General features: G+C 37.5%; 2 protein-coding genes and 1 long non-coding RNA gene across 9 annotated transcripts in view; 1 reads left to right on the top strand and 2 right to left on the bottom strand.

The window, feature by feature from the left end:
• stk17a (serine/threonine kinase 17a) overlaps positions 1-6,736 on the top strand; it is a 95,863-nt gene extending 89,127 nt beyond the window's left edge. For 2 of the 3 annotated variants that reach the window (XM_048558798.2, XM_048558814.2), the window contains exons 5-7: positions 1,514-1,562; positions 1,652-1,831; positions 4,638-6,736. In XM_048558798.2, the coding sequence (XP_048414755.2) occupies positions 1,514-1,562; positions 1,652-1,831; positions 4,638-4,935 (527 nt within the window). In that variant the 3' untranslated portion in view covers positions 4,936-6,736. The remainder of the gene's footprint in view (positions 1-1,513; positions 1,563-1,651; positions 1,832-4,637) is intronic. The other variant, XM_048558806.2, reaches the window with a different exon arrangement.
• LOC125465392 (uncharacterized) overlaps positions 1-9,068 on the bottom strand; it is a 52,447-nt gene extending 43,379 nt beyond the window's left edge. Inside the window, exon 1 of the long non-coding RNA XR_007250233.2 lies at positions 8,978-9,068. This is a non-coding gene — a long non-coding RNA (uncharacterized LOC125465392). The remainder of the gene's footprint in view (positions 1-8,977) is intronic.
• Positions 9,069-9,997: 929 nt separating this feature from the next.
• Positions 9,998-12,198, bottom strand: part of LOC125465929 (cytochrome c oxidase assembly factor 1 homolog) — a 69,658-nt gene continuing 67,457 nt past the window's right edge. For all 5 annotated transcript variants that reach the window (XM_048559951.2, XM_048559960.2, XM_048559941.2 and 2 more), the window contains one exon: positions 9,998-10,646. In XM_048559951.2, coding sequence (XP_048415908.1) covers positions 10,565-10,646 — 82 coding nt within the window. In that variant the 3' untranslated portion in view covers positions 9,998-10,564. The remainder of the gene's footprint in view (positions 10,647-12,198) is intronic.

Genomic DNA, 12,198 nt, shown 5'->3' with positions numbered 1-12,198 from the left:
CTTTGGAGCTAGTTCTTAGAGTTTCAGAGATATTTGATATTTTACTGGCCACAAGTGAAGTACTAGGTGGCTGGAGGATAGCTACTGTGGATCCTTTGTTCAAGAAGGGCAGCGCAGATAGGCCAGATAACCACAGACCAGTTAATCTGATGTCAGCGGTCAGGAAATTATTGGAAAAAAATTGGGGGACAAGATTAATCAACACTTGGAAAGGCAGGGATTGATCAGGAATAGTCTGCATAGATTTGTTAGAGAGACATCCTGTCTGATTAGTTTAATTGAACTTTTTAAAAATGTGACTAAATACATTGAGTAGTACAGTTGATGTGGTTCACATGGACTTCGTTAAGGACATTGACAAGGTCCCATATGGACAGCTGGTCCAAAAGGTAAGGACTCATGGAATCTAAGACAAATGGCAAAGTGGATCCAAAATTGGTTTTTTAAAAAAAAGAGGCAAGGTGTAATCGTAGAGGATTTTTTTTTGTAGTCGGAAGCCTATGACCAGCAGTGTACCACAAGGATTGGTGCTGGAATCCTTTCTGTTTGTAATATAGATTAATAATTTGGATGCGAACATAGAAGGTATCAATAGTAACACAAAAATTTGGGTGGTGTTGGTGAGCAGGAGGATGGTCTCAGGCGCTACACTCTGATATTGATCAATTGGTAAATTGGGATGGGCAGATGGAAAGTAAAGTGGGACGTGATGCATTTTGGGAATTCTAATAAGGGAAGGATACACAAAATGAATGGTAGGTCCTTGGGGAGTACTGAGGAACAAAGAGACCTTGGTGAACAAGTCCATAGATCCCTGAAGCTATCAATACTGGCAGACAGGGTGGTGAAGGCAAATAGGATGCTTGACTTCATTAGCCTGAGTGAAGAATTTAGGAGCAGAGAAGTCTTGTTACAACATTATAAAACATTGGTTAAGCCACAGATGGAATACTGTGTGCAGTTCTGGTTGCCATACTATCAGAAGAGCATGAGTGCACTGGAGAGGGCAGAGAAGACATTCACTAGGATGTTGCCTGGGATGAAAGTCTTAGTTAAGAGGATAGACTGAATAGACTTTTTTTTTCCTTGGAGCAGAAGAGGCTGAGAAAGTGTACAACTATGGAAAATATAGACAGAGTACATTGTGAGAATCATTTCCACGTAAACTTATGCCCTCCAGTCTTAGGCACCTAGATTTAAGGTGAGAGCAAATAGTTTAGAGGAGACCAGAGGAGGAAAAAAAGTTTTGTTTTTTTTTGTTTACCCAGAGGGTAATAGAAATATGCTGCCTGAGAGGGTGGTGGAGGAAGGTACTCTCACATTTCTGGATGAGCACTTTAAAATGCCAGGGCATAGTAATGCCAGTATAGTTTGGTTGAATAGACACGGTGGCCTGAAGGGCCTCATTCTATGCTTTATGACTCTGAGTTCATTGGGACGTGCAGTGTACCCTGGCTTTTAATGACATGCAATAAATTCATCTCCAAAAATGCATTTATTTCTTCTTTTTCAGCTCCTGAAATTTTAAATTATGAGCCAATCAGCACAGCAACAGATATGTGGTAAGTTAATCTCTTGTGTAACCATTTAAAATGATTGTTATAATTGAATTGGCTGGAACTGCTTCTCAGAATGACTTTCCTGTGTTTAGGAGTATAGGTGTCCTTGCGTATGTGATGTTAACAGGCATTTCTCCTTTCCTGGGAGACAGCAAACAAGAAACTTTCCTGAACATTTCCCAGTTAAATCTCAGCTTTACAGAAGACGATTTTGAGAACATCTCCAAAAAGGCTATAGACTTCATCAAGACATTGCTTGTTAAGGACCCTGAGTAAGTTTCTGATTTTTGTTTTCTTTTCATTAATTTATTTAGCTTATTGGATAGTATCCAACAGGACTGCATTTCCATACATCTTATTTATCAATAGTTGTTCTGTCACTATATCTGTTCTGATACCTTTCTTTCTCTCATATCATTTGAGACTTGTATTTTCTAAGTGGTGTTTCTAGGCATTTAGTTTTGGTATATTGTGGCTCCACATTATGTTGGAATGATTCATTTGTTATCTTCATTATTAGTAAATAATAACAAGTTAACTTTATATATCCCGAGAGTCAAAATACTTTGCTTTCCCCCCGAGGGCTACGTTTTGATTTCTGGGGCCAATGTTTTGGTTTACGGAACTCCTTTTTTTAATTCTTACTAACTTCTTTCTTCAATGATTGCAGCCAGATTAGCTTCTGTATTTACATTGACATATTGAGCATTTGGACTTGCACAGAAGCACAGTTTGAAACATTAATCTACACCCTTGATAATCATCACCCTTTGTTTTGGCTTTAACCTTAAAAAACACACAGCATTAATTTCCCACATACCAAAGGATTTAAATTGGCACAAGTCTTAAGGAGATATTAGGTTAAATGTCCCAATATTTAGACAATGAGGTAAATTTTAAAGGAGCAGAGAAGGGTAGGTGAAGAATTTTAGAACCTTGGGTCGAAGTAACTGAAGGTATCCCTACCAATGGTGCAGCAGTTATAACTGAAAATGCATTATCCTCTTTAGAAATAGAGGAACACAGATATGGCAGAAGATTTTAGGACTGGAGAGATATGGAGGGACGAAAGCTTGGAAGCATTTGAAAACAGGAATTAAATTTTAATGTCAACATTTTGCTTGACTGGAAGCCAATGCAGTTAAGCGAACACACGGAGGATAGGGGAGGATGTTTGCTGCAAGCTAAACACAGGCAGAGTGTTTTAGATGGCCTCAAGATTAAAATGGGTACAATGCGGGAGACCAGCCAGCAGTACATTGGAATAGTCAAGTTCAGAGGTAACAAAGACAGGATGAAGGTTTCAGCTGAGCTAAGACAAATCAGATGAAGTTAGAGGTGGAAATAGGCATCATGGTGATAGCTGGAATATGAAGTCAGAAGCTAATCTCATGTTCAAATATGACATGAAGTTTGCAGACAGACTGGTTTAATTTTAATCTCAGTCAACATTCAAGATATAGGTCACAGTCATGACCGTGCAAAGTTTGAAATGAAGATCAAAAGCAATAGCTTCAGTATTTAATGGGAAAAATTGTCTGCTCATCCAGTATTGGATATTGGGTAAGCAGGCTGCTAATTTAGCAACAGTGGTGAGTAAGGAGACGTGATGAGGTAGAGTTGAGTCTAATCAGTGTGTATTTGAAAATTAATCAACTTTAGATGTTGAGGAGGAGCAGAATGGCAGATGAGAAATGGAAACTGACCACTGGGGCATGCCAGAGCTAAGTGTGGGAACAGGAGGAGAAGCTATTGCAAGTGACATTTTGGCTATCATTGATAATAAAGGAATTACATGAGAGCAATCCTTGCTGTTCCATCACCATCACTGAATCAGTTGGTGGGTGGGTCAGTTATTTTATCAACTGAGTGAGATGCATATGTTCAATCTCTGTACCAGCTGTATACTTCTGTTTCCTCACTATCCCCGTGTTTAATGCAGAATCATGTCCCTTAAAAAATGTAGATGCTGCTTGGCCTGCTGTGTTCATCCAGCTCTACACCTTTTTATCTCTATAAAAACACTAGTCACTCCCTAACAAGGAAAATGCTTGTGCCTCCACATGGACCATGGCAAATCACCTCATTGTCGTTTGTTGAAAACTTGAATCTCCCTTATCTCAGTGCACTCTGGGTGTAGCAATACCAGTCTGACTGACTACAGTTTAGGACTGTGATTCATGACCCCCTTCTCAAATGGAAAAACCACTAAAACCTGCGAATGACATGTACTGGTCCAACTTGTATACTTCAAATTGGATCTCCCAATATGACCACTACTTTCATTACCAAGTATTACAGTTTTTTGTTTGCAGGTTTATCCCTTTGGCTTCCCACAAATGCTGGCCTTAGCAGCAATGATCTTGTACCAGGAATAAATAAGAGAATCCACCCAAGCAAGAACTCTCTCTACTATTAACTCTTTGCTCAAACTTCTCTGCTCCACTGGAAATAATCCCAATAATTTACGTTGTAACTGGTTTCTCATCTTTAGACTCATTCTGATGAATCTGTGCTTCATTCCCTCCGCATTAATAGCCTAATCTATAATGCTGTAAAGTGTACACTTATCTTACAATAGCCTAATTTTATTCAGATTTATTGCCTTTATTATAGAGTTACAAAATTAAACATAAAAAGCTATTGACTTTTATTGTGGTTTTATCATGCTGCTGTCTTGTTCAGGAAATCCTGTATTTGAACTGGTTGGTCTCTGTATGCCCACATACCATTCCAATGAGTGAACCCTCTCACTTGTTATTTTGCATCTGTTGTCTGTCTGTCACCCTATCCTCCTCCTCAAGTTGTCTTCACAGATTGCTAATGTTTATTGTAGTTTTAGCACCATTCAAGATTGAGATTCCTTTTGCTCAAATCCAAATGATCCCAACCCCTTGAGATGGTTCATTCCTAATCCATTCGGAGTCTAATTTGCATCCATCAACAGATGTTGATTCATGTGCTACATTTTCTCGTACTGTGTACCTAAATTTACACATGCAGTTTTATAGTATAATTTAAATTGCAAACAGTTTCGATTTTTCCAACACTATTCATGTTATCTCCTATTTTTGGCAGAGAGCGAGCTTTAGCTGAGGAGTGCCTCAGGCATCCATGGTTGGCATATGAATGCGATGAAACAGAATTTGTCTCTGAAGCTTCAACCAATGCACTTGAATCTATAGCTTCGGAAGAATCAGAAGCGCAAAGCCAAGAAACGGAGGAGCTCATTGTCATGGCATCGTACACATTGGGACAATGCAGACAGTCTGAGAAAGAAAACATAAAAACTGACCAAAAAGCCATCTCCAAACGCTTCAAATTTGAGGAGCCATTTAACACCTTACAGGAAATTCCAGGAGAGTTTATCTATTGATTTAGGAGATGGAAATACACGCTACATTTTAAAGAGTCTTTTAAATAACGGATGACTCTGGCAAAACAGTTGTTTTGTGAGCCTTGGATTCACTACAGATGTTTGAATAGAAATGGTTTAATGCCTACATGCCAAGCACTGTTGTGCCATGCTTCTGATATAATATGTGAACAATGTTCAAAGTTAATCCAAGCAGAGAGCAATAAGGGATGGTGATAAATGAAACACTTTCCTTCAATACAGAGCTGATACTTATTTCACAAAACATGACTAGTAGAGCATTATGGGGAATATCCAATCTATTTGCACAATTGGTGGCGGGAGGGGGGGGGCGGGTAGAAAGTAGTAGATGTAGATTGATCCTTTAAGCCATTGTACTGTCAGCAATAAAATTAAAGTGTGCAGTTCTTGTGAATAATGCACTTTGACATTTAGTTTGATTCCTAAAAATATCTGTTCCCTAAAATATTACAGCAAGCTATAATTACAAATAACACACATTGGGGTTTTGTTTTGCTAAGTAGAATTATTTGCTACATTCCTTTTTTCTTTTTAAGCATGTATGAATTAATTATACAAATCAAAGGTTAATTTCTTTGACCTTTTCTTAAACTTGATTGATTTCACTTTTTTGAATAATTATGTTGTATTTGTAATGTATTTTTTATGTTTGAGTATTTTTGTGATCAGAATCAAATGTGTAAATTTCCCAGAATGAGGTGAACTTGTTCAGGAACATTTCTGCACAATGGACAGTGATAGATATTACTCTGTTGGTGCCTTACAGACTTGAAATTTATATGGTATTCATTATGCACAGGACTGCAAAATTAATTTTGTTAAATGTACATTTTAAAGATAATCTGGTTAACAGTAAACAATGTTAGCTTTCTAATTAATTACAAGGCTACTAAAGTGATGCATTTGAGAATCCATTTTTGAAAAAAAACATTAAATTATCCACATCCCAGTATGTAGTCAGCAGAATAGAGGACCATTATATTGCACCAAGTGATTCAGTCACTGATCTCGAGGAAATAGAATGGGTTCAGTAGTTAACGAACAGAACTAAGTTCTGGGTAACATGTTATGGTCGTGCCAGGTTATTATATTTAGTATTTTACATCAATTTAAAAAAGTCTACAGCACAAAAATGTACATTTTCACAAGACAAAATCTCCATTTTTAAAAAAAATCTCAGGGATCCCTGAATATCGCCGTATATTTTAATTGACTTTTTTTTACTGAGAATTTTTTTCTTAATCTTAGTCTTGCTTCTTAAATTCATGCTGCACCCATTTTCTGTAATTTCTTTCCCCATCCCTCAATAAATTACTGCACAATTAATATAAATATTAACTTTTGGTTAAAATATGTATTATTGGCCTTTTAAGGGCTAATGAAATAGATGAAAGCAATGCCAAGCTGCTTCTAGGCCTTTAAGTGGGTATCCAAGTGCATTGTGGCTTCACTCAGTCAACGGAATTCATCTGAAAATGGTGCTAAATGGAACACAACTTCAGCTAACTGAACAAGCCTGTAGCTACTAATGATCTCTTGTTCTTGTTTCTGCATCTAAATTGTTAGCCAGTATTCTTGACAGAAATTTCTTTCTGGTGCGTTTGAAGTTTCCATTGCCATGTTTTCAGCCTAAATTTGACAGTGTTACCTTTGTGTTCAGAAGTATGCCGTAAACTTAACAACTGCTAGCCAATCCTTTTACCCATAGTGGTTTTTTTTTGGGGGGGAGGTGGTGTTGTACCTCTATGGTAAAGATGTACATATTCCTTTAATAAACATATCTGACCTCTTATTGATTTGTGCTTAAGTGTAATTATTGAGTCAATAATCTTCAAATTTTAAAGATTGGGACTGTCTGTTACACAAATTTAAACACTCCTGCAAGCCAAAGATGACTTGTTTTTCGGCATCATGTATAATTAGTCTATAGCCTACAAAATACAGGCATTCATTATTTAATAATCAATGGTGTTTACTAACTTGAGACAATAGAATTTATTTTAAATAGTATTTGCATTGTCCACAACTTCACCTAGTTACACAGGAACAGACAAAGCAGGAGCAGAAGTAGTCCCTTTGGCTCTTTACAGCCTGCTCAAATATTCATTATGATTACGGCTGAACATCCAACTTAATATCCTGTTCCTGCTTCACTCCCACATCATTTGATCCCTTTAGCTCTAAGTGCTAGATCCAAAAACTACTTGACAACATAATGTCTTGGCCTCAAATACTTTGTGGAACAGAATTCCATAAGTTCACTACTCTCTGGGTGAAGAAATTTCTCATGTCAAACATAAATGATTTACCAGGTATCCCTGATTCTGGACTCTCCCCACCAATGAACACATTCTTCTTGCATCTACCCTGTCTAGTCCTGTGAGATTTTTACATGTTTCTAAGAGAATGTCCCTTGTTTTTCCAATCTCCAGCAATTATGATCTTAATTGAATCTATCCTCATATCAGCCCTACCATCCAAGGAATCTATCTGGTGAACCTTCATTACACTCCCTTACAGCAAGAACATTCTTCCTCAGATAAGGACACAATATTCAAGGTCTGATCTCACCAAGGCCCTGTATAATTGCAGCACACCAGCCCTCCACCTGTACTTGATTTCTCTTGCTACGATGGCCAACGTACTATTTGCCTACTTTACACTGCTTACGTTCAGTGACTGATGCCCAGGTTTCATTGGCTATAAATTGAGAGGGGGAAACATGCAATCAGACAATAATCTGCTTTCCTGTTTTTGCTAACAAAGCTCACATTTATCCACATTATACTACATTTGGCACGTGGAGGTTGCCTGAAACGTCTCTACATCCACCTCACAGCTTCCCCCTCCTGCCAAGCTTGGTGTCATATGCACATTTGGAGATAGAACTAAATGTAATATCCTCCAACTCATTAATATATTGTGTATAGCTGGGGTCTTAGCATTGACACGAGGTACCCCACTAGTCACTACCTGCCATTTGGAAAAAAGACCCATTTATTCCTTCTCATTGTTTCTTGTTTGCCAACCAGTTTTCTGTCCATCTTAATACACTACTCCCAACACCATGTACTTTCATTTTATACATTAATCTCTTAGTTGGGACTTTGTAGAAAGCCTTCTGAAAGTCCTGATAAACCACATCCAATGGCTTCCTCTCAATCCAAGTGCACAATTTTCACTTCCTACTTTCCTCAATTTATCATCTAAATAGGAATAAGAATTATGTTTGTAAACTTTTCACTGAACTCATGGGACAATAAAGTCACCGCCTATAGCACCATCTTAGGTACAAAGGAACCTTATTACAGGATTTTAGAAAAAAAAACAAAATTAAATGCTGAACTTCTTTAAGTCCTTTGTGCCATCTTAGGTTCCAGTACCTAGGTACAAAATTTTCAGAATACTTTTTTTTCCAATTTATTTCTAAAAGTATGTACCTAGGTACCTTGTGTGCTATTCCATAGGAAAAGCACTGGAGCACTGGCCATTTTCGAAAATGTATGCAGATACAGAGGTGTTCCTTGATCTTGGCAATTGAACAATGTTTTGAAACTGCAGTCCTTCAGTTCTGCTACTTCTTTATCCTGGAATTTATTTATTTATTTATTCCAATCAACGAAATGAAAATCACCAGTGATGTAAAATAGTCAGTAAACCAACACTAGCCACTTCACACTCTACCAGTTAAAAGGAGTGTCCTCCTTCCTTTCCCCACATCACCTGGTGCACGCTCACTATACGTTTGATCAAGATTTCAATGTTGGCTCTCTGCTAACTAAGGTTGAGTCTGGTTTGTTTCCATCACACGTGACCAATTTCCACTATCCGCTGCTGCTGTACAATTTCCAGACCTATAAAATTAATGCCAGATTGAAAGGCCCGTTTAACCTACTCTACTTTTCTTCAGCATAAACAAAGACTATGCAGACCTTCAGTTCTGAGTAATAGAGCGCATAGATTTCAGGTTGATACTGATGAATCCTCTGCACAGAGGACAAATATCACTAGCAAAATTTACCTCATTTCCAAGGGCACTTCATCAAGGAGCCATTTTGTTCTTCGTCTGGCAGGCTCAGTGTCCACTGCTGCTGAGGTGCAAGCCCTCTGACTGGGGCAGCAGTTCTGTAGGGGCATACTGTTAACTCCCACTATAAAACAGTACTGGGTCGTCTCCTGCTTTCTACTCAGTGGCAGGCTTTGATTCTCTCCAGGAACATTCAGCCAATCAGATCTTTATGATAATAATATCTAACACTGTTCTGGTAACACAAGCACAAGCAGGACTGCCTCTGTGGTTTCAGTAGCACATCCATCCTTGTCAACAGGCAACTAGAAATGATGAACAACAATGGTGCTGACATCCTGAGAATTATTTTTAAATGATGAAATTGGTTAATTAGTTCAACTGCATTCATAAACATCAAATAAAAATCTTTTGGTTGAAACAACGACTACTTGGACACTGCTCAAGTTGATACGCAGAGACATCTCCTCCACAAGAATAAGACCTATTGTATTGCTGTATAGAACATTTTGGTGTGTTTTCACCAAGCGTTAGCATCTTAATTTGGCAGAGCACACTAACATATTTCAGTAGTGCTGTTCTCCAAACTGATCTTTACAAGTGAACATTTCAAGTTCTATTCCTAGACTCTATAACGTTTGTGCCTGAGGTTGAATGGTTATTAAAATATATATGTACACTAAGTCAGTTTTATTATACAGCATAGATCATCTGTCACAGTTGCAGCTCTTTTTGAATTTGATGCTTGAAAATCCATTAAATTTGGATGTGCTATTTAATATCCAAATGTTTTTGCTACCCTTCAATTCAGAAAGAGAGGATTTAGCTCATAAGACATTATAGTGACAGGAATGGCATTCCAAGCAAGTTCCTCTGAAAGGTGCATGTTTGTGGATTGGTGGTTTGTAGGCAGAAAGCTATGTTCCCTCGTTGCTAGTTGATTAATAGGTAATCTGATATTGGCAGTGTACATACACTTTTCAAGCAGTGTACTCTTTGCATTCAAGAGAGACAAACTGTTAAAGTCTTTTATTAATAATACATTGTGAAAAAATCAGAATCTGGTCAGTTTAATCTATTGCAAAGGTTACTGATTAAAGTAACATCAGCTTTTCACCAGAATTATCATTTATTCCTAGGTGCATGTCTTTGTATGTTTTGAGGATTCAAACAAATTCTCTCCTTACATCAAGTTGGCCTGAAAACAGCTTGTAGCAATCGTTTAACTAAAATGGAAACAGCAGTTGCTGGAATAGCTCAACAGGTCCAACAGCATCTGTGGAGAAAATGGAAAGTTAACGTTTTGGGTCCAGAGAACCTTCTTCAGTTCAGAATGTTAACTCTGCTGTCTCTCCACAGATATTGCCAAACCTGCCGAGTTTTCCAGTAATGTCTGTTCTTGTTTCTGGTTTACAGCATCCACAGTTGTTTGACTTTTTCTCTTTAACTGAAATTGTTGGAGTTACCAACTTTTGAAACAACTGTGTGAGCTTAAGCTCCAAATTACTTTTAAAAATTGTTTTGTTTGAAATAACATCAGTAATTGAATCACATCTCGAAGAGAACAATTTTGCTCATGCATCAATCTTTATCTTTGGTCAATGGATAAACTGAAATTTGTTGGCCATCCAGCAACTGCAACACAGCTTCTTGTAGAAACCATCTGAGGAAAAAACAAGAAAATCACAAGTAGAGTAATTCACAAAAATTTTGAAAATTCTCACTTCTTCTCATAAATATGGTCAGTCATGATATCAGAGGTTCTGCCAATCCTCAGGTACATCAATCAAGTACCTAATCATCCTTTGGAGATTTTCTGACACATTTTTGTAGCAGGTGGGCCTTGAACCCAGGTCTCCTAGTCCAGAGTAGCGGCATCACCACTATGCCACAAGCACCCCAAACAGCACATCTTTGTAAATAAGTGATTGTATATCCGCTAGTTGCTCATTCATGGGGGATTACCACAGTCAAGCTCAATTCTGTCCTCACCCAACATCACACTTGCCTATTTTCCTTGGAAGACAAAGAAAAATAAGCAGTAGGTATCTAGCTAACTTTTCTATTCCTTATCCAGGCATACTGGGGCAGAACTTAAAATTGTCTTGGCTGAAGAAGCTCACTCAGTAGATAAGAGATTACATTGGGGACTCTGACACAGTATTAGTTGAGAAAACTAGTAACTGGCTGACATTAAACTACTACTTTTAGCTAATAGCTTGAAAATCAATTCTGGTCTTGCCAAGTTTCTCTCTCTCATTTTCTACAAGATGTAGAAAGTATCCAACAAGCCATGGAGACAATCCTCAAAGTCTTTCAAGTGGATGAATGCATGGTCCAAAGCAATTTACTTTGCATAGACAGGATTTTTAAAAAGAGAATCAAAGCAAAAAAAATAGTCTAGCACAAATTTAAGATATTTAGCCACCCAATCTACATTCAAAAAATGATGGTACTCTAGCTAAATTAAACTACCCATATAAACATTTGACCAGAAATGTCTTAGACTGTTTATTTAGAATCTAAAGCACAATTTGGTTCCTTTTGATGAATCTTATCCAACTCACAAGCATCTTATTTCACGAGATTCCTTTAAATCTCAGTCAAATCTCATTCACATCTAAATGAATTCTTACTGAATACTGGTCATTGTTTATAAGCAGTGTTTTCTCCAATCATTTCGTTTTTCTCACACCACACCTTTGAACACGGCTGCTGTCCTGTAGTAGTGGTTTTATTCTAACATCTCTAATAGCTGTTTAAAATTGTGCTGTCTTCTTTGATCCCTTTCAGGTTGTTCTCTACTTTAGAAATTTTCAACAGAAGAAAATGATCAGCACAAGAGGCAGCATAAATCATAGTTTATAACTGCACTAAATTATATTTCTGCAGAACTTCATCACATCTTGTTTCACCATTGCAGTGTAAAGAATAACTAATGTTTATTCCACTTGGTGCAAATAGTGGAGAACTTGCAAAGGTCATAAATTCCTTCTCATTGAGACTAAATCATTTTATTAACTGCCACATTTCTTGGCTATATTCAGTTTCCTCGATCTCTGAAAACAAAAACCTGTATCTGTCGGCCAACCTGAGAAACTGTGGATAACTCTTTCATATGTGTGTGTAAATGATGTCTAAAATAACCATCTCCAAATAGATCCACACTCCAAATAGATAACACTTGCTGACAGAACAAGAATATATGCATAGTT

This window comes from Stegostoma tigrinum, chromosome 2 (assembly GCF_030684315.1).
Source record: "Stegostoma tigrinum isolate sSteTig4 chromosome 2, sSteTig4.hap1, whole genome shotgun sequence".
Taxonomy (NCBI): Eukaryota; Metazoa; Chordata; class Chondrichthyes; order Orectolobiformes; family Stegostomatidae; genus Stegostoma; species Stegostoma tigrinum.
Note: the sequence above shows the minus strand (reverse complement) of the source record. Positions and strands in the feature narration are given on the sequence as shown.